The 23,097-nt window shown below is 42.2% G+C and overlaps 1 protein-coding gene across 3 annotated transcripts in view; it reads left to right on the top strand.

The window, feature by feature from the left end:
- LOC139230081 (transducin-like enhancer protein 4) overlaps positions 1 to 23,097 on the top strand; it is a 210,638-nt gene that overhangs the window by 50,622 nt on the left and 136,919 nt on the right. For 2 of the 3 annotated variants that reach the window (XM_070862001.1, XM_070861924.1), the window contains exons 5-6: positions 13,861 to 13,923; positions 15,604 to 15,708. In XM_070862001.1, coding sequence (XP_070718102.1) covers positions 13,861 to 13,923; positions 15,604 to 15,708 — 168 coding nt within the window. The remainder of the gene's footprint in view (positions 1 to 13,860; positions 13,924 to 15,603; positions 15,709 to 23,097) is intronic. The other variant, XM_070862065.1, reaches the window with a different exon arrangement.

Raw genomic sequence — 23,097 nt, 5'->3', positions numbered from 1 at the left:
GGCGGCAGTCCGAGAGGCGGGAGGTCGTGGAGTCAGGAGGCCTATAAAGGCCAGCCAGTGCAACTTCAGCGGGGAGGCAAAAAAGTAGAAAGAAATTGAAAGGTGACGTCACAGCCAAAGTGGTAAGTGATTGGCTGGTGATTGGTGAGTAGCTTTTCTTTTTTCTTTTCTATATCAATAAGTAACATTTAGCATTGTTGCCAATTTAAGTGTATCTAAGGGTTAAGTCATGGCAGGACAGCTTGGACACGTGTTATGCTCCTCCTGCACTATGTGGGAAGTCAGGGACGCTTCCGGTGTCCCTGACGACTACGTGCGCGGGAAGTGCATCCGTCTGCAGATCCTGACTGCATTGCGGCACTGGAGCTGCGGGTGGATGAACTCTGGAGCATCCACGATGTTGAGAATGATGTGAATAGCACGTTTAGCGAGTTGGTCTCACCGCAGGTAAAGGGTACACAGCCAGATAGTAAATGGGTGACCAACAGGAAGAGCAGTGCAAGGAAGGTAGTGCAGGGGTCCCCTGCGGTCATCCCCCTGTAAAACAGATACACCGCTTTGGGTACTGTTGAGGGGGATGACTCATCAGGGGAGGGCAGCAGCAGTCAAGTTCATGACACCGTGGGTGGCTCTGCTGCACAGGAGGACAGGAAAAAGAGCGGGAGAGTGATCGGGGATTCGATTGTAAGGGGAATAGATAGGCGTTTCTGTGGCCGCAACCAAGACTCCAGGATGGTATGTTGCCTCTCTGGTGTAAGGGTCAAGGATGTCTCGGAGCGGGTACAAGACATTCTGAAAAGGAGGGTGAACAGCCAGTTGTCGTGGTGCATATAGGTACCAACGAGATAGGTTTAAAAAAAAAAAAAACGGGATGAGGTCCTACGAGACGAATTTAGGGAGCTAGGAGCTAAATTTAAAAAGTAGGACCTCAAGTAGTAATCTCAGGATTGCTACCGGTGCCACGTGCTAGTCAGAGTCGGAATTTCAGGATAGCTCGGATGAATACGTGGCTTGAGGAATGGTGCAAGGAGGAGGGATTCAAATTCCTGGGACATTGGAACCGGTTCTGGGGGAGGTGGGACTAGTACAAACCGGACGGTCTGCACCTGGCAGGACCGGAACCAATGTCCTAGGGGGAGTGTTTGCTAGTGCTGTTGGGGAGGAGTTAAACTAATATGGCAAGGGGATGGGAAACTATGCAGGGAGATGGAGGGAAATAAAAAGGAGTCAGAAGCAAAAGACAAAGGAAAATAGTAAAAGTGGAGGGCAGAGAAACCCAAGGCAAAAAACAAAAAGGGCCACATTACAGCAAAATTCTAAAGGGGCAAAGTGTGTTTAAAAAGACAAGCCTGAAGGCTCTGTGGCTCAATGCGAGGAGTATTTGGAATAAGGTGGATGAATTACCTGCGCAGATAGCAGTTAACAGATACGATGTGATTGACATCACGGAGACATGGCTTTAGGGGGACCAAGGCTGGGAACTGAACATCCAGGGGTATTCAACATTTAGGAAGGATAGACAGAAAGGAAAAGGAGGCTGGGTGGCGTTGCTGGTTAAAGAGGAAATCAATGCAATTGTAAGGAAGGAAATTAGCTTGGATGATGTGGAATCGGTATGGGTGGAGCTATGGAATACCAAAGGGCAGAAAACGCTAGTGGGACTTGTGTACAGACCACCAAATAGTAGTAGTCAGGTTGGGGACAGCATCAAACAAGAAATAAGGGAGGTGTGCAATAAAAGTACAGCAGTAATCATGGGCGACTTTAATCTTATATATTGATTGGACTAACCTAACTGGTAGCAATGCGGTGGAGGAGGATTTCCTGGAATGTATTAGGGATGGTTTTCTAAACCAATATGTCGAGGAACCAACCAGAGAGCTGGCCATCCTAGACTGGGTGATGTGTAATGAGAAGGGACTAATTAGCAATATTGTTGTGCGAGGCCCCTTGGGGAAGAGTGACCATAATATGGTAGAATTCCTTATTAAGGTGGAAAGTGACAGTTAATTCGGAAACTAGGGTCCTGAACTTAAGGAAAAGTAACTTCTACGGTATGAGGCGTGAATTGGCTAGAATAGACTGGCAAAGGACACTTAAACGGTTGACAGTGGATAAGCAATGGCAAACAGTTAAAGATCACATGGATGAACTTCAGAAATTGTACATCCCTGTCTGGAGTAAAAATAAAACGGGGAAGGTGGCTGAACCATGGCTAACAAGGGAAATTAAGGATAGTGTTAAAGCCAAGGAAGAGGCATATAAATTGGCTTAAAAAAAGCAACAAACCTGAGGACTGGGAGAAATTTATAATTCAACAGAGGAGGACTAAGGGTTTAATTAAGAAGGGGAAAACAGAGTACGAGAGGAAGCTAGCAGGGAACATAAAAACTGACTGCAAAAGCTTCTAGAAATATGTGAAGAGAAAAAGATTAGTGAAGACAAATGTAGGTCCCTTGCTATTGGATTCAGATGAATTTATAATGGGGAACAAAGAAATGGCAGACCAATTGAACCAATACTTCAGTTCTGTCTTCACGAAGGAAGACACAAATAACCTCCCGAATGTACTAGGGGACAGTGGGTCGAGTGAGAAGGAGGAACTGAAGGATATCCTTATTAAGCGGGAAATTGTGTTAGGGAAATTGGTGGGATTGAAGGCCGATAAATCCCCGGGGTCTGATAGTTTGCATCCCAGAGTACTTAAGGAAGTGGCCTTAGAAATAGTGGATGCATTGGTGATCATTTTCCAACAGTCTATTGACTTTGGATCAGTTCCTATGGACTGGAGGGTAGCTAATGTAACACCACTTTTTAAAAAGGGAGGGAGAGAGAAAACGGGTAATTATAGACCGGTTCGTCTGACATCAGTAGTGGGGAAAATGTTGGAATCAATCATTAAGGATGAAATAGCAGCGCATTTGGAAAGCAGTGACAGGATTGGACCAAGTCAGCATGCATTTATGAAAGGGAAATCATGCTTGACGAATCTTCTGGAATTTTTTGAGGATGTAACTGGTAGAGTGGATAAGGGCGAACCAGTGGATGTGGTTTATTTGGACTTTCAAAAGGCTTTTGACGAGGTCCCGCACAAGAGATTGGTGTGCAAAATTAAAGCACATGGTATTGGGGGTAATGTACTGACGTGGATAGAGAACTGGTTGGCCGACAGGAAGCAGAGAGTTGGGATAAACTGGTCCTTTTCAGAATGGCAGGCAGTGACTAGTGGAGTGCTGCAGGGCTCAGTGCTGGGACCCCAGCTCTTTACAATATACATTAATGATTTAGATGAAGGAATTGAGTGTAATATCTCCAAGTTTGCGGATGACACTAAACTGGGTGGCGGTGTGAGCTGTGAGGTGACACTAAGAAGCTGCAGGGTGTCTTGGATAGGTTACGTGAGTGGGCAAATGCACGGCAGATGCAGTATAACGTGGATAAATGTGAGGTTATCCATTTTGGGGGCAAAAACACGAAGGCAGAATATTATCTGATGGCGGCACATTAGGAAAAGGGGAGGTGCAACAAGACCTGGGTATCATGGTTCATCAGTCACTGAAAATGGGCATGCAGGTACAGCAGGCGGTAAAGAAGGCAAATGGTATGTTGTCCTTCACAGCTAGGAGATTTGAGTATAGAAGCAGGGAGGTGTTACTGCAGTTGTGCAGGGCCTTAGTGAGGCCTCACCTGGAATATTGTGTTCAGTTTTGGTGGTCTAATCTGAGGAAGGACATTCTTGCTATTCAGGGAGTGCAGCAAAGGTTCACCAGACTGATTCCAGGGATGGCTGGACTGTCATATGAAGAGAGACTGGATCAAATGGGTCTGTATTCACTGGAGTTTAGAAGGATGAGAGGGGATCTCATAGAAACGTATAAGATTCTGACGGGACTGAACAGGTTAGATGCAGGAAGAATGTTCCTGATGTTGGGGAAGCTCAGAACTAGGGGACATAGCCTTAGGATAAGGGGCAGGCCATTTAGGACTGAGATAAGGAGAAACTTCTTCACTCAGAATTGTTAACCTGTGGAATTCCCTACTGCAGAGAGTTGTTGATGCCAGTTGATTGGATATATTCAAGAGGGAGTTAGATATGTCCCTTATGGCTAAGGGAATCAAGGGGTATGGAGAAAAAGCAGGAAAGGGATACTGAAGGACTGATCAGCCATGATCTTATTGAATGGTGGTGCAGGCTCGAAGGGTCGAATGGCCTACTCCTGCACCTATTTTCTATGTTTCTACAAGACTCCCAAAGCAAGCGCTCTACTTGGAACGCCTACTCAGCAAGCAAGCCCGAGGTGGGCAAAGCAAACGTTTCAAGGACACCCTCAAAGCCTCCTTGATAAAATGCAACATCCCCACCAACACCTGGGAGTCCCTGGCCAAAGACTGCCCTAAGTGGAAGAAGAGCATCCTCGAGTCTCGTCGCCGAGAGCATGCAGGAAACCAGCATAGGCAGCGGAAGGAGCGTGCGGCAAACCAGTCCCACCTGCCCTTTCCTTCAATGACTGTCCCACCTGTGACAGACTGTATTTTCCAAATTGGACTGTTCAGTCACCGAAGAACTCATTTTTAGAGTGGAAGCATTTTCCTCGATTTTTAAGGGACTGCCTATGGTGATGATGGTGTAGCTGGGATCTCTCTCTCTTTCCATCTAGTGTATTGGCATTGATGAAAATTCTATAGTTTTAAGATCAAATGGATGTTTTTGTCAGCCAAATAATTAGAACTGATGATCAAAAAAAAGTTGTATTAGTCTAACAGTAAATCCAAGGGTGGGGGTGGTGTCTAGAGAGATACACCATCAAGCAGATAGCACATGTTAATGAGAAGAGTAGTGAGGGTGAGAAATGGAAAAAAAAATGAAAGGAAATGGGTACTGAGGAATATAAATGTCAAGGTTGCAGTGTCAGATATATGAATGTACTAAGCATTCAAAGTAGTCTTTGAATTCAGGGAATTAATTAAGACGGAGGGACATGATGTGGTCGCATTGGTGGAATCATGGCTTCAGCCAGGGAGATACTGGAGCTGGGAACTAAATATTCTCAGTTATAAAATTTTCAGGAGAGATAAAGAAGAGATGAGAAGTGACCTTATTCCTTAAGAACACACTCACAGCTATGGAAATACACTTTTTTTTAATCGATGGCAGCTCTCTGATGGAATCTGTCTGGGTTAAGACATAGAAACATAGAAAATAGGTGCAGGAGTAGGCCATTCGGCCCTTCGAGCCTGCACTGCCATTCAATGAGTTCATGGCTGAACATGCAACTTCAGTACCCCATTCCTGCTTTTTCGCCATACCCCTTGATCCCCCTAGTAGTAAGGACTACATCTAACTCCTTTTTGAATATATTTAGTGAATTGGCCTCAACAACTTTCTGTGATAGAGAATTCCACAGGTTCACCACTCTCTGGGTGAAGAAGTTTCTCCTCATCTCGGTCCTAAATGGCTTACCCCTTATCCTTAGACTGCGACCCCTGGTTCTGGACTTCCCCAACATTGGGAACATTCTTCCTGCATCTAACCTGTCTAAACCCATCAGAATTTTAAACGTTTCTATGAGATCCCCTCATTCTTCTGAACTCCAGTGAATACAAGCCCAGTTGATCCAGTCTTTCTTGATATGTCAGTCCCGCCATCCCGGGAATCAGTATGGTGAACCTTCGCTGCACTCCCTCAATAGCAAGAATGTCCTCCCTCAAGTTAGGAGACCAAAACTGTACACAACACTCCAGGTGTGGCCTCACCAAGACCCTGTGCAACTGTAGTAACACCTCCCTGCCCCTGTACTCCAATCCCCTCGCTATGAAGGCCAACATGCCATTTGCTTTCTTAACCGCCTGCTGTACCTGCATGCTAACCTTCAATGACTGATGTACCATGACATCCAGGTCTCGTTGCACCTCCCCTTTTCCTAATCTGTCACCATTCGGATAATAGTCAGAATGGTGATAATCAAGGATGTGTTGCCATATTGGGAGAATGGTGTAGACCACCAAATAGTGGGAAGGAGATCAAACCTGGGATTTGTAGATGAGGGGATTTGAACCATCCTGAATTAGAGTGGGATAAGATGTAGCATTTGTGTTAAAATGGAGTGTTCTTAAAATGTATTGAGGATGGTTTTCTAAATCAATATATTCAATGTCTAGCAAGGAATGATGGTTCTGGCTCACAGCAAGACAAGTAAGTGAACTTAAGGTTGGAGAACAATGGGGGAAATAGTGACCATAACCATTGGAGGGAAACAATCAAGATAATTAGGAATGTAAAAGAAGGAATATGAAAAGACTGGTGGTAAATAGAAAAATGAGGAAGGACTTTCAGAACCAAATAAGAAAAAAAAATAGCCAAAGAAGGGGAGGGATCATTTGAAGACCAAGTTGAATGAGAAAATGGTGGAGACATTTTATAGGTTTCACACAATTTTTATACAGGAGGGTGAAAACGTCACGATGGACTGCAGCAGTATAAGAACATAAGAAATAGGAGCAGGAGTAGGCCATACGGCCCCTCGAGCCTGGTCCGCCATTCAATAAGATCATGGTTGATCTGATCATGGACTCAGCTCTACTTCCCTGCCCACTCCCCATATCCCCTTATCGTTTAAGAAACTGTCTATTTCTGTCTTAAATTTATTCAATGTCCCAGCTTCCACAGGTCTCTTGAGGCAGCGAATTCCACAGATTTACAACCCTCAGAAGAAATTTCTCCTCATCTCTGTTTTAAATGGGCGGCCCCTTATTCAAAGATCATGCCCGCTAGTTCTAGTCTCCCCCATCAGTGGAAACATCCTCTCTGCATCCACCTTGCCAAGCCCCCTCATAATCTTACACGTTTCGATAAGATCACCTCATTCTTCTGAATTCCAATGAGTAGAGGCCCAACCTAGTCAACCTTGCCTCATAAGTCAACCCCCTCATCCCCGGAATCAACCTAGTGAACCTTCTCTGAACTGCCTCCAAGCAAGTATATCCTTTTGTAAATATGGAAACTCAAAAATCTGCATGCAGTATTCCAGGTGTGGCCGCACCAATATCTTGTATAGCTGTAGCAGGACTTCCCTGCTTTTATACTCCATCCCCTTTGCAATACAGGCCAAGATACCATTGGCCTTCCTGATCACTTGCCTTTACCTGCATACACTCCTTTTGTGTTTCATGCACAAGTACCCCAGGTCCTGCTGTACTGCAGCACTTTGCAATCTTTCTCCATTTAAATAATAACTTGCTCTTTGATTTTTTTCTGCCAAAGTGCATGACCTCACACTTTCCAACATTATACTCCATCTGCCAAATTTTTGCCCACTCACTTAGCCTGTCTATATCCTTTTGCAGATTTTTGTGTCCTCCTCACACATTGCTTTTCTTCCCATCTTTGTATCATCAGCAAACTTGGCTGCGTTACACTCAGTCCCTTCTTCTAAGTCGTTAATATAGATTGTAAATAGTTGGGGTCCCAGCACTGATCCCTGCGGCACCCCACTAGTTACTGGTTGCCAACTAGAGAATGACCCATTTATCCTGACTCTCTCTCTTCTGTTAGTTAGCCAATCCTCTCTCCATGCTAATATAGTACTCCCAACCCCGTGAACTTTTATCTTGTGCAGTAACCTTTTCAAGATGACGCACCATCACTTTCTCGAGAGCAATTAGAAATGGGCATTAAATGCTGGTCTTGCCAGCGACGCTCACATCCTGTGAATGAATAAATAAAAATAAAGTGTCTGAATAGGATGTCCAAGAACCATAACTTAAGATAAATATTCAAAAGGAAGCTATTCAAATAGTTGATACTAAAGTTACCAGGCCCTTGAATCCCAGAATACTAAAGGAGGCTTTCCAAAAGTCTTGGAATGAGGAATTGTGCTAAAGAACAGCAAATGTTACACCTCTGTTCAAGTGAAGAAGTGACGAGTTGGGAAATTATGACCAGTTATTCTTACCTCAGATGTGAGTAAGCTTCTATTCATAATACTATGGGCTAAAATTAATAAACACTTTGAAATGCATGGGCCAATTAGAAATGGTTAGCATGGATTTTTAAAGAGAAGGTTGTCTTTACTAATTTAGTTACAGTGTTGGGGTGTTTTGTTTGTTGCATAAATACATGTGTTTTCAGAAGGCATTTGATAAGGTACCACTTATAATTAGCAAAAATTAATACCTAAAGGGGTTGATGTTAAAATGACCACTTCCATCAGGCAGGAGACAAGCAGAGAAAGTCTGCCACCTGTCTGACATGGTCAAAGACACAAACCATTTTCAAGGTGGTGTCTCAATATGAATTCTGTTGGTAGATCTGCTCATGCATTTGGAATAGCTCACTGAAGGTGAGCCAGGTAAATTAAACTTTTTCCATTATAAATTCCTATGTCCACATTTATAATGGGTTTTGCCTATGTAAACTCATTACTCAATGCAGTCTAGCTACCAGGTTCTCTCTCATTGCTCAGAATGCTTTCTAATTTTTTTTTCTACTAGTAATCTTTTTTTGTCGGTAACTTAAATTTCTTATGCTCAAAATAAGGGTGCATACAAAATTAGGGAAAATCCATAAATTACATCTTTCACAACATCATGATTAACTCTGTATCTTGTCTCTTAATTTCTTCATTTTAAAGTTTGTATTTGAAGATTTCGGTCTCCCAAAAATCTAGAATTGGACTTAGAATCATAGAAATTTACAGCATGAAAGGAGGCCATTTCGGCCCATTGTGTCCATGTCGGCCGACCAAGAGGCTATCTAGCCTAATCCCACTTTCTAGGCTCTTGGTCCGTACACCTGTAGGTTACAGCACCTTAAGTGCACATCCAGGGAGCTTTTAAATGTGGTGAGGATTTCTGCCTCTGCCACCCTTTCAGGCAGTGAGTTCCAGACCGCCACCACCCTCTGGGTGAAGAAATTTCCCCTCGTATCTTCTCTTTAAACCCCCCCAATTAATTTAAATCTATGTCCCCTGGTTGTTGACCCCTCTGACAAGGAAAACAGGTCCTTCCTATCCACTCTATCCAGGCCCCTCATAATTTTATACACCTCGATCAGGTCTCCCCTCAGCCTCCTCTGTTCCAAAGAAAACAGACCCAGCATCTCCAATCTTTCCTCATAGCCAAAATTCCCCAGTCCAGGCAACATTATTGTAAATCTTCTCTGCACCCTTTCCAGTGCAATCACATCTTTCCTGTAATGTGGTGACCAGAACTGCACACAGTACTCCAGCTGCGGCCTAACCAGTGTTTTATACAGTTCAAGAATAACTTTCTTGCTCTTGTATTCCATGCCTCGACTAATGAAGGCAAGTATTCCATATTCATTCTTAACCACCTTATCTACCTGGCCTGCTACCTTCAGGGATCTGTGGACCTGCACTCCAAGGTCCCTTTGTTCCTCTACACTTTTTAAGTGTTGTACCATTTAATGTGTATTCCTTTGCCTTGTTAGACCTCCCCAGATGCATTACCTCTTACTTGTCCGAATTCAGATTCAGATTTTTTCCCCCCCAGACCTGTGACTGAGTTAAACTTGGATTGTGCAGTCTGAGCATTCTACTTTACCAGGATGCATCGGTACTGTTCAGTGATAGAAAGACAGACCGTAACTTTCCACATTCAAATTTGTTTTTTTTAAAACACATTTTGAAAGTAAGGAAAGCCTCTTGAGGGGAAATGGATAGTAAAGGAGTATAAGAAGGGATGGGAAGGAGTACAACTAGTTGACAGTAAGGGGGGCTTTGGCCTCGCTACGTGTTTTCATGGCGGTGGGGAAAGGAGTGGATGTTAAGGGTGAAGTAAGTGACAGCACAGCAAAGAAGAAGGGAAGACACTGGAATTAATTGGGTAGCTCAAAAGATGAGATGGGGTAATGATGGGAATGAGAGATGGTAGAAAGGGGTAGCTGCTATGATGCGATGGTGGGATGGGAGATACTGAGGGCCATATTTTGCCTGCAACCTCCACCCAAAATGCAGGTGTAGTGGCTTCTTCCCCACCACACCATTGAATACCGCCCCATTATCTCCCACCTGTATTTAAAAAGAAAAGAGACAGAGCAGCAAAGAACGAGAGAGAAGAAAAAAAGTGAAGGAGAAGCAGAAGAAATAAGATTGGGAGAGAAACTGCAGCAGAGATGGGTGGGACAGAGACCATATTCTCTGACTTGCTATGTGCAACACCACAGGAAATTTTCCAGTAACATAATACTTGGATTTTATACAGAATGTACTGGTTTAAAAATTGAATTGAATTATGTTCGTGAGTCTTGGTCTGATTGTTTCCTTGCCTCTAGTTCCCTCCCTCCTGCTGGGGGTGGGGGGAGTAAAGATGGTGTGTGGGCATTTCAGATCGCTCTCTGGTGAGGAGAGGGAATTGGACTGTGGGGAATAGGTCATTTACAATGAGGGGATATGGGCTGAAGGGGTTCACAAATTGTCCTCAGCAGATGGGGATGTTCGAATGTATTGGATTAGATAATGGTAGTAAATGGTATTGAATGGCAGCTAAGTCAAGGAGATGATGGGGGAGGATATAAGCGATGGAGAATGGATATGTGATTGTGAGGGGAGAGGCTATATTATGGAAAGAGTCTAAGTCATGTGAAGAAGAGGAGGATGTAGGATGGATTGTAGAACGGAATGGCAGCTGGGGAACTAAATGTCGGAGGGAGGGTAAGGTCAGCAGATGAGAGAAGTAGAGGCCGAGAGGAATCCTGGTCAGTAATCAGTGAGGAGAGAGGATGACTGCTCCGGTGCAAGCTAACAGGGATTAGCAGCTGGAGAGGCAACCATACAACAATGAATCATTGAGGATACAACATATCAGGATGTGTCAAGGAAATTGTGGCAGGGTCACATTAGGAGCAAAGAAGGTGGTGCCAAAGAGACTTGATGCAATGTGAACCAATTGGAGGATTGGAGTAAAATGGGAGAAGATCAGGGTGAATTATTAGGGTATTTGAAGTTGCTACAAGTTGCTATTTCCCCTCCCTGCCACTGGAAAATTTGAGCTGTAGCAATTAGCAGCTCTGAAGTGATGTTGCATTGGTACAAGACATTGGTTAGGCCAAATTTGAACCATTGCTTCAGGTTCTGGGCACTCCTTTATGGGAAGAACTTTGGAGCAATGAAAAGGGTGTAGTGAAGATTTATTAAAATGATAATATGGAGAGATTAGTTATGAAAGGTTCAAAATCTTGGCTTTTTAACTAGAGCTGGGAACGTTAAGGGGGATCTAAGAGGTTTTCAAGATTGAATGGTTTGAGAGTGTATTTTCTGGTTGACCACTAGTAACTGGGGGGCATAAACTCAGGATGTCACTCTTAATAGCAAAGGGGAAAGTTATAAGAATTTTTTTTAATACCGAGAGTTATTGAAACATGGGATACTTTAACCACAAGTAGGTATGTGAGACAAACATTATAACATCATTTAAAAGGTAATTGGCAATTATTTGAAAAGACAGAATATAAAAAGATTACAGGGAAAGGTTGAGGAAATGGGATTAGACTGCTCCAGTTCAAGAGTCAGCACAGGCTCAATTGACCGAATGGTAGCATTCGTTGGCACAGTTTGATACAAAAGCAAAATAGAGGTGCAGCGTCCAAAATCCGGAATTCCGGAATCTGGACTTCGGAACGATCGGTGGCAGGGTCGTCCGGAATCCATAAAATGTTCCAGAATCTGGACCTGCCGACCTTGCCAACCTCGGGGCCCCTCCACTGCCCGACCTTAGGCCTTGCGTCGCCGCTGCTGCCCTTACCTCGCCCCGATCACTGCCACTGCCCTTACATCGGGGCTTCCTCATTGGCCAGTCCCAACACCACCTCTATGACGGGGCCCACCGGTCCGAACACCTCCTTGGTGGCGGGGCCCCGCCCGAACACCTCCTCGATAGGGCTCCGCCCGAACGGCTCCTCCTCGGCAGGTTTCTGACGTTCCGAAATCCAGAAATACCCAAACCTGGGCTCGGGTGTTTCCGAATTCGTGACGTCAAAGATGATCCAAAGTCTGGAAAAGTGCGGAATCTGGAATGGCCTCGGTCCCGAGGTTTCCGGATTCTGGATGCTGCACCTGTACTGCAGATACTAGAAATCTGAAATAAAAACAGAAAATGCGGGAAATACTCAGTAGGGCAGGCAGCATCTGTGGAGAGAGAAACAAAGTTAACGTTTCAGGTCGATGACATTGTTGTCAGAGATGTTCTGATGATGGCCTAACTCAAAAAGCAAAGTTCAAAGGCTAAGAGCTGTCACCTGAACTCTGATACTGGTTTACAGCCTTCAAGCCACTCCAGGGTACCTTCTTTCTTTTTACATATATACAAATGCAGACTTTGAGATGGTGTGATTGGGCTTTACTTACTACAACTTTGGATACCTAATTTGTTAACTTGAATAACTTGTGGAATTCTTATGTGCGTCTTTGACAATTATCACTTTTTAAAAACCATTTTGAGTTCTATTGAAGAATTAATGGTTGTGTTGGTGTATGCCGATCTCTCCATAACTCTGGAATAAATCTAAATGTTTGAAATGGGACTTATTCTGATATTTGACAGGATTTATGATTTTGCTGGTTTTGGTTTTTGTTTGTTGTAGTAGTTTTTTTAAATATAGACCATTTCAGTCAAATCTAAATTCGCAGTATGTTACTTTGCTCTCTTTCTTAACTTTACCCCACCTCCCCACAAACTTATTGCATTCACTCAAAATTATCAGAATCACTTGCACTTCATTGATATAGTGATGGAAATGAGGTAATCTGTAACTTTTGAAATTGTTTAAAATCTGATCATTTGATGTGCATGAATGTAGAGGAACCTAATAACAAGTTCAAGTCCAGAAAAAAATAGCTTTTCTCGACCTGACTTCTTTTCTCGTGCGATTAGCCAGGTGGGAAAACAACAACATGCAGGCCTCTAGTTAAAATAGCAGTCAGAACCTGATGTCATTGGAGTCCATCCACCTCGCCGGATTCTGGCAGGTGTCCTTCTTGCCTGCTCAGAAGAGTAGGTTAAAATGATAGTCTGAAGGATCACTGAGACCTGCACGTGATTTTAACTAAAATAAAAATGGGAAACTCAGCAGATCAGGCAGAATCTGTGGGGAGAGAACAGAGTTAACATTTCAGGTCGATGACCTTTTGTCAGAACTGGAAAAAGTTAGAGATATAATAGGATTTAAGCAAGTGCAGAGGCAGGAAAAGTGGGTGGGGAGGAAAGAACAAAAGGTAAGATCTGTGATGAAGTGGGAGGCGAGATTAAATAACAAAAGGCATGATTGTACAAGGCAAAAGGAGATGGTATTAGAGATTTTAACTGCCTGGCTGGGAGGGCAAGGTTAAATTGCCCCTATTATTTTTCTTCTGACTGTATAACTATACATAATAAAACTCCAGAGTTAATAGATCTGAACTGCAGGATCTAGATTTTCTGATTCCCACAGATGAAAAGTGCTCACTAATAATCTAACTGATATGTGCATTTATTTAATGCAAGGAATAGGAAATGTATAGCTATTCAGGATGTAAGAGTTCACATTTGATGCAGTTTGCAGATATATATATATATATTTATATGTGTGTGTCTGTGTATTTTATCTGTAAAGCGCACTGAAATAATTTTTCCTTATCTCACTGTTCATCATAGTTTAACTCCAAATTAATCCCAGTACTACATTCAGGAAAACTTTTATCTGCTCTATTTTCAATTGCTGCTAGACATCTAGGCATGTTGTGGCAGCAGATAAATCTGATATTGTACTGTGGGTTAGTTTGCTGCAAGAAGACAAACTAGTTAGCATTGTACGTATTTTGACGGTATTGCACTAATGACCCAAGATCTGGTTCTTTTATCTTTCAGGCTGAAATTGTCAAGCGACTAAATGCCATTTGTGCCCAAGTCATTCCTTTCCTGTCTCAAGAGGTAAGCTCTCCTTAATATAACATATTTATGATCCCTGGTAGCATGGACGGTACTTGGCTTTCTTTTTGGGAACGTTTTATTTTCTCGAGTCACTTTCCTTTAGTTCTGGGGCACAGAACAGATCCAAAGAATAGATTTCCAAAAGGAGGTCAGTTCCTTCTACTTGCTTTTTAAAAAAAAAAATCACACTGCTTCTATGGATGGACCAGAGGGAACTTAAGACTCTTGAATGCGCGTTGAGCTGTTTATAGGCCAATACAAGTGCAAAATCAAATTCATTTTAGACCATCTGTTATTTTCAATAAAAATTTATGAATAAAAGGACACTATTTGGTCTGCTTAACTTTTCTCATTGAATATATATTGTGTGAACAACTTATGGATATATAATCATGTACGTTTCTTCACCCTTCCTCTCCTGAAAATGGTAACTCTTGCTGGAATGGATGCTGATACCTTTCCTAATTGGCCATGGTTCATGTGTAAGCCTCGACAGTGAGATTCAGTAGACTATTTGCGCATCGTTGTAGCTGAGCCCAGTCTTGCCCTTGCTACCTTTGTTGTAGCCAATTGTAATATACATAATGTACTTTGAAATTGAAATGCTTGCCTTCATTCATAGAAAAATAACTAGTAGGAATTGGGTTGAGTGAGCTTGCAACATGTGAGGAAACCATTGATGCTTATGAGTGGCCATTTGGTACCAAAGATACAAACCTACAAAAAACATATGTTGTGACTTGTTATGCAGATTATGATGAAATATAGGGTGGTAAATGAATTAAGTATATAATCTGAATCATAAATTCAAAGATAGCATTATAATAACAATGTGTGCTTGCATTCTGAAAGGTGATTTTTCCACCTCATGATTAGATTCTTTCATTATATCTTGCCACTAGATCTTAATGAATATGCTGAGGGTGAGGGTACTTGATGGTGTATGTTCAGTGGATGCCTCAGCAGTTTGATGTCTTTCTGTGCTGTTAAGTGTCACTGGGAGCGATGTAAAACTTGAAGTTTATGTTTGAACTCCATGTTCATATACCTGCATAAAGTACATGTATTTAACTTTCTTCTTTAAATTGTAAAGGTTAGTGAATATCTTTTGTTAGGGTGGTAAAGTACCCTGGATCATCCTTGCGTAAGTCTTTGTTGGTTTACAAAAAGCATATTACTGAGAAAGTACCATGTATGGTTAATCTATTAGAATTCTGAAAAAAGCATGTATTCAAGAAGCAAGTCTCTAGGATATATTTAGGCGTGAGGCAACGTTTGTAAAATTTCACAGAAATTTACTTATAACATGGTTTTCATAAAGTTACATTGCATTACTTATCTGTGTTCAGAGTTTTATAGATAGCCGTAAAATACATACAGTTTTTCTCTTAATAATGGATCCAGTTTTTACCTCAAGATACAATGACAATTTGGTGATTGTATAACTAACTGATTTATAGTTTTTCCTTTTTGTAGTTGAAAAGGACTAACTGGTTAAGGCTTTTACGTTGCTGTCACAATAAACCCTTAAAGGGATTGGATTGAGCAGTTAAGTATGCTCTGTGAACATTACATACAGCACTGATCGATGAGGTTTTTCACTCTTAGGTTTAAGAAGGACGTAACGCTACAGAATGCAAATGAAACTGACATTATTTGCTTTCTGAAATTCACTTTCAGCACCAACAGCAAGTGGTGCAGGCAGTGGAGCGAGCCAAGCAAGTGACCATGGCTGAGCTAAACGCCATCATCGGGGTACGTGGTCTTCAAAGTCTGCCCCTTACAGTGTGTATACCCATTTTATTACTCTCCTCCTTACCACTGCTGGAGCCAGTTTAACACTTAAGATGAGGGAGATCACATGTAAAGGGATCCATTATCTTTTCATTCTAATTTTAAGTTAAAGATACAGGCATAAATTATTGCTCAATTCAATCTAGCTATTGCTGTTGAATGTTGTGGATTATAAATTCAAGTCTCAACCTATGTTCAGAAGAGAAAAATCAATGAAATCTGAGAGTAGGTGTGCAGTTATATTTTGAAAAACAAATTGCCAGTAATTCACATGAGAATTTAAAATATCATTAAGTTAGCTGTGTCAAATGTTCTGTGCTTGAGAAACATCATAATATTCTTCAGCAATTAACTGAGTCAGAGGTCTCTAGACAGTTTTGTTTTCCCCAAAAAGTCAAATAATAGTTCGGATTCTGATGATCAGCATAACTTTTTTGTAATTAGTACAATAGTGCAATGGAAGTCCAAGATGTGAAGTACTTAACTAAATTATAGCTATTCCTGGTATAATGTGTGCAAGTCTGGTAGGGTTTTAGTCATTGCCATATAACATGTATATATTCTACTATCAGATTTTTGTAGTGCTTTTAATCATCAAAAATGTTAACTGTATAAAAGGAATCCTGAAGTAATGTCATAACCTCTTAATTTCTTCACTTTGGAATATTGATAGATATTCCTACCGCTTCAGATGCCATAAATAGACCTGCTCCCTTTGGTAAAATGCGCAGCTTACTGTCCACCATTACTTACAACAGTAGAACCTAGCTTATTACTATTTGTATCATTGATATAAATGTTCATGAATGATCATTTTAAACATTACCTTAACATTTAGTGCAGGTGGTCATTACACCATATCTTATAGTAATATAAGTTCTTTCAATCTCTGGAGAAATCCAAATTAATAGGGGTAATAGTGATTTCTTAAGGTGATTAGCGAGAATGTATCTACTGAAAAGGCTCCTAAAATTACAGGGAATAAAAAGTTTCTTGTTTCATGATATAACTGTAAGGAGAGATGAAATGATTTCCATCCAGCAAAGGGATCTTGATGATGAGTTTTAATCTTTCAGTGATGTTCTAAATCTCAGAAATATTTTCTTAGTTTACACAACATGCATTTGATTACATATTCACTTTTGAGCACTTGCTTAATAAACCCTTTGGGATTTTAAGTAAACAGTAATATAAGGGATTTTGGCCTGAAATTCCGCAGGGATTTTCCTGGTCTCCCACTGTAACTTTAGCAGGTGACCAGCAGAGCCACTAGGAAATGGCATAAACGGTTTGCACCATTTCACCAAGGATTCAACTGGTCTCCTGACAATGTTATGCCGCAAGATAGGGAGAATCCTATGGAGTCTGAGCCTTTATTTTTATTTGGCATTTTGGGTCTGGTCATTCCTCTTGAAATTGGATTAAGGTTTTTCTCCAATGGCTACTTTCCTAAGTAGTAATCTTTAAGAATTATCATTTTACAAGGGGGATATTGGTGATTCTAAAAAATAATTATTGATAAAAGTATGACATAATAGACTAAATATTTTAATTTTTTTATCCACTGAAGCATAAATTTGCTTAAGCTAGAATATACTACGAATAAGGTAGACCATTTTTCATTCTCTCTTTCACCCCTCTCCCAAATCCCATGGATTAATATGGCTTTAACTACAACACAACTGTACTGTGAATCCTGGCATCTTTTAATCTATACATGTATGACACTCATACTCTGACACAGTCTGTCATACTGGTAATTCACTCAATGCCAAAATTAAAAGTGAGAACTAATTTTATCTCAACAGTATCTCCTTCACATATAACTGTGCAGCTGGTTCTGGCAATTATGTTTTTTAAAATTTTATTTTAATTAACTTGATAGGTAGCATTTTTTTATTTTTCTTGTGTTGTCTGTGAAGTCATTTTTTCTGTTTTGTTCAGTGTATCAAAAACACTTTGAAATGCTAATTATTCCATTTGCTTTGATTAAAATTCAAATTGCTGAGTGAAGATGTAGATAAGGGTCACTGAATAATCAATCTGAAGTGTAGATAGTGCTTCATTTTTTTCCCTTTTTTATAAAATAGGAAATTGGAACCCTCTGATCGAGGCTGATAGTGGCATTAGATGTGGCTTAGTTGTTAGTTATTTTTTAATGGGCTATTTTAAGCACTGTTTGGAGCTTGGATGACCACATGGAAGATATTGGTAGTTAATTAGATGAAATAAAATAGAAGAGTGACCTTCATTTCCTGCTAATGGCCTTTCGCAAAGTAGGATGAATCTAAGTCAATTGTGAAGAATTGTGAATTACGTTTGTTCTGTATCTTTCATGCTTCAGTTCTTGGTATGGGAGATGCATATACCATGCAGTTATGTTTTATGATCCCTCAGAAATCGGGTATTTTACATGTCAAACACTACTTTATATGTCAACATTGTGGACTAGTGTAGGCAAATTCAAAATCTAATGGTTGCAGGAAAATAATAAGGCCTATTAATTCAGCAGTTTGTAATGCTGTAGAAAGCTTTATTTTAAATATAGAAAACTTTAACCAAAGCAAAAATCTATCTGCTGGTAATCTTAGAAATTGTTCCCGGGTAGAAGGTCATGATTATAGAATCTTGGTACTGCCTGTTACGTGATTTTGCTGCCGCAGTCAGGTAAGTTTCTTTTTTGTTGATTCTTGGCTAGCTAGATAGAATGCTGAATAGTAAGTGATCTGCACTGCTTCTGGGAGACAACACTGTCCCATTTGTCACTTACATTGTGACTTTTATTTGTTGATCAGTCATAAATGCAACATAAGCACTTACAGGAACCCAAAGTCCTGATTCAACAGCAAAATACTGCAGATGCTGGAAATCTGAAATAAAATCAGAAAATGCTGGAAATATTCAGCAGATGGAGACAGAGAAACAGAGTTTCAGATCGATGACCTTTTGTCAGAACTGGGGGAAAAGTTAGAGATGAACCAGGTTTTCAGCTAGTACCAAGGCAGGCAAAGGGGGGGAGGGGAGGAGAGGAAAGAGAAAAAGGGTAGGTCATATATTAATGACTTGGATGTGGGTTACAGGGCACAATTTCAAAATTTACAGATGACCCAAAACTTGGGAATTATAGTGAACAGTGAGGAGGATAGTGATCGACTTCAAGAGGGCATAGACAGGCTGGTGGAATGGATGGACACGTGACAGATGAAATTTAACGCAGAAAAGTGCAAATTAATACATTTTGATAGAATGAGGACAGGAAATATAAACTAAGGGGTACAATCCTAAATGGGGTGCAGGACCAGAGACACCTAGGGGTATATGTGCACAGATCATTGAAGGTAGCAGGGCAGGTTGAGAAAGCAGTTAAAAGAGCATATGGGTTCCTGGGCTTCATAAATAGCTGCATAGAGTACAAAAGCAAGGAAGTTATGATGATCCTTTTATAAAGCACTGGTTCGGCCTCAACCAGAGTATTGTGTCCAATTCTGGGCATTGCACTTTAGGAAGGATGTGAAGGCCTTAGAAAGGGTGCAGAAAAGATTTATGAGAATGATTCCATGGATGAGGGACTTCACTTACGTGGGTAGACTGAAGAAGCTGGGTGTAATGTATTTGCTTTATGGCTTCTTAGCTGAAGAATTCATAGCAACACATCGCTATTAAGAACTAGTTGGTTTATTAGCAAAAGGTTTAACAATCACACTACACATTACCAGTTCAGCCACCAGGCTCACAACCACCTGCCTCATCGTGGATCCACTGAACCGAACTGGCTGGGGTTTTATTGCGTCTTGTGAGCATTATGTGACTGGCGAAGCCACTCCCAACTCAACCTGTGAGCATACTCACAGGTGCATACATTACACTGGGGTTCACCTTGGAGCAGAGAAGATTGAGAGGTGATTTGATAGAGGTGTTCAAAAAAAGGGGTCTGAACAGAGTATGTAGAGAGAAACTGTTCCCATCGGGAGAAGGGTTGCGAACCAGAGGACACAGATTTAAGGTGATTGTCAAAAGAAGCAAAGGTGACACAAGAAAAAACTTCTTTATGCGGGTAGTGGTTAGGATCTGGAATGCACTGCTTGAAAGGGTGGTGGAGTTGGACTCGATCATAGCTTTCAAAGCGGCGTTGGATAAGTACCTGAAGGAAAAATAATTGCAGGGCTACGGGGAAAGGGCAGGGGAGTGGGACTAGCTGAGAATTGCTCTTGCAAAGAGCTGGCATGGGTTTGATGGGCCAAATGGTCATCTTCCATGCTGTAATCATTCTATGATTCTATAGGATGGAAGACAGGAGAGATTAAAAGACTAAAGGGATGATGATGCAATGTAAAAGGAGATGGATCCTTCCTGCCTTCCATCCTATCACAGAACTTCTCTTTTTTTTCCTTTCCTTAACTTTCCCTAAATCGGTACTTGCTTAAAACCTGGTACATCTCTTAACTTTTTCCAGTTCTGCTATTTCCATAATTTCCATTTTTATTCCATGATTGTTGCTTTTCTATTTTCTATAATCTTGCAATTGGCTATAGGAAGTACAATCTCTGTGAGCAGTCATTGCATTGAACATAATGTGAGATTTGATCCTTTCCGCAAGCTATGTCTTTCTCTCTCCTGGCTATGCTAGATATTCTATATGAACAGAAATAAGACAGAACACTGTAATGGCTAAGTGGAAAAGAGCCTGCAGATATTGGGATGCACAATAAAGAATAAACAATAAGTTACATAAGTTGAGTTCTGGAGAAAAATGCAAACGAGAGTTCTAAAGGCCCTAATCATATGGCATTATGAGGACAGGAAAGAAGAAAGTTGAGACTAATCAAAACGCTGACCCAAGATGCAGGGGGCTGAGATACACATCTGTCAACAAATCATGAACAAACATGGCAGGATGAAATTAACACTAGTCCATTGGCTAAAATTATAAAATGATAAAGGTTCATCCTATAAGAAGGGAAGGAGGGAAACAAAAGGGACAGGGTAAGAGAGAAGGGCAGTTCAAACAGCATTTAAATGAAGTTGTATCAAAGCCTAGGATAAAGGCAGCAGGTCATCTCAAGGGGCAAAATATTGCACCCACTGTTGTGTATCTGTAAAGCATGCACTTCCATGTTCCACCACCAGGGAGCTCATCCCCTGAAGCACCGTATATAAGTCGGCCCCTAAGGCCTGTTCCTCACTCTGGAGTTTCTTATTGAAGACTGAGGTCACTGTTACTTTAACCTCCCTGTGTGCAGCCTCATCTGTGTTAGGAACACAATTACTGGCGACGAGAATACGAATCCAACGCAAACTCTGGGCATCCTGGAGAAGTTCTCGGAGGGTGAGGACTGGGAAGCCTATGTCGAACGGCTAGACCAGTACTTTGTGGCCAACGAGCTGGACAGAGAAGGAAGCGCTGCAAAAAGGGGAGCGGTCCTCCTCACAGTCTGCGGGGCACCGACCTACAGTCTCATGAAGAATCTTCTGGCTCCGGTGAACCCCACAGATAAGTCGTATGAGGAGCTGTGCACACTGGTTCGGGAAATCTTAACCCGAGGGAGAGCGTGCTGATGGCGAGGTATCAGTTCTACACGTGCCAGCGATCTGAAGGTCAGGAAGTGGTGAGCTACGTCGCGAGCTAAGGCGACTTGCAGGACAATGTGAGTTTGATGGCTACCTGGAGCAAATGCTCAGACTTTTTTGTCCTGAGCATTGGCCACGAGATCATCCTACAAAAACTTTTGACTGTAGAGACACCGACCCTCAGTAAGGCCATTGCGATAGCACAGGCGTTTATGTCCACCAGTGATAACACCAAACAGATCTCTCAGCACACAAGTGCTAGCAATGTTCACAAATTAACTGGAACTGTGTTTGCGAGCAGAAATGTACAGGGCAGGACCCATGAGTCTGCAATTGCCAGCAGGCCTCAGGTGACCCAGATGACTGAGTCTGCAACAAAGGATGAATGCAAGGCAATTCACATCTTGTTGGCGTTGTGGAGGCTTCCAATCAGCCTATTCATGCCGCTTCAGAGGGTATGTTTGCAAGGGCTGTGGAACAATGGGGCACCTCCAACGAGCTTGCAAATGAGCTGCAAGCTCTGCAAAACCTGCTAACCACCATGTGGCAGAGGAAGATTGGTCCATGGTGGATCATAGAAATATAGAAACATAGAAAATAGGTGCAGGAGCAGGCCATTCAGCCTTTCTAGCCTGCACTGCCATTCAATGAGTTCATGGCTGAACATGAAACTTCAGTACCCCCTTCCTGCTTTCTCGCCATACCCCTTGATCCCCCGAGTAGTAAGGACTTCATCTAACTCCCTTTTGAATATATTTAGTGAATTGGCCTCAACTACTTTCTGTGGTAGAGAATTCCACAGGATCAAAGCAATTTCGAGCCTCAGAAGAGGCAGATGCTGAAGTACACTGGGTGCACACATTTCCGACGAAATGTCCACCTATAATGCTAAACGTAAAATTGAATGGCTTACCTGTAGCCATGGAACTGGACACTGGCGCTAGCCAATCCATCATGAGTAAAAAGATGTTTGAGAGACTGTGGTGCACCAAGGCATTCAGACCATCCCTGAGGCCCATCCACACGAAACTGAGAACGTACACCAAAGAGCTTATCACTGTCCTGGGCAGCGCCATGGTCAAGGTCACCTACGAGGGCACAGTGCACATACTGACACTCTGGATTGTCCCAGGTGATGGCCCCACACTGCTTGGAAGGAGCTGGCTGGGCAAAATCCGCTGGAACTGGGATGACATCCGAGCGCTATCACATGTCATTGAGACTTCATGTACCCAGGTTCTTAAAAATGTCCTTCCCTTTTTGAGCCAGGCATTGGAAACTTTTCCGGGGCGAAGGTGCGGATCCACTTGGTCCCAGAGGCACGACCCATTCACCACAAGGCACGAGCGGTACCTCACATGATGAGGGAGAGTGGAAATCGAGCTGGACAGGCTGCAATGCGAGAGCATCATCTCCCCAGAGAAGTTCAGCGAGTGGGCCAGCCCAATTGTTCCAGTACTCAAAAGTGATGGCACGGTCAGGATTTGCAGCAATTATTAATCGTTTCTTGCTACAGGACCAATACCCGCCACCTAAGGCAGACGACCTATGTGCGACACTGGCAGGAGGCAAGGCATTCACCAAGCTCGACCTGACTTCAGCCTACATGACGCAGGAGCTGGAGGAGTCTTCGAAGGGCCTCACCTGCATCAACACGCACAAGAGACTTCATCTATAACAGATGCCCGTTTGGAATTCGGTCGGCTGCAGCAATCTTCCAGAGAAACATGGAGAGCCTACTCAAATCGGTACCACACAATGGTCTTTCAGGACGACATATTGGTCATGGGTCGGAACACCGACGAGCACCTA

The sequence above is a fragment of the Pristiophorus japonicus genome, chromosome 1 (genome assembly GCF_044704955.1).
Source record: "Pristiophorus japonicus isolate sPriJap1 chromosome 1, sPriJap1.hap1, whole genome shotgun sequence".
Lineage (NCBI taxonomy): Eukaryota > Metazoa > Chordata > Chondrichthyes > Pristiophoridae > Pristiophorus > Pristiophorus japonicus.
This window is presented reverse-complemented; position numbering and strand designations above follow the sequence as displayed.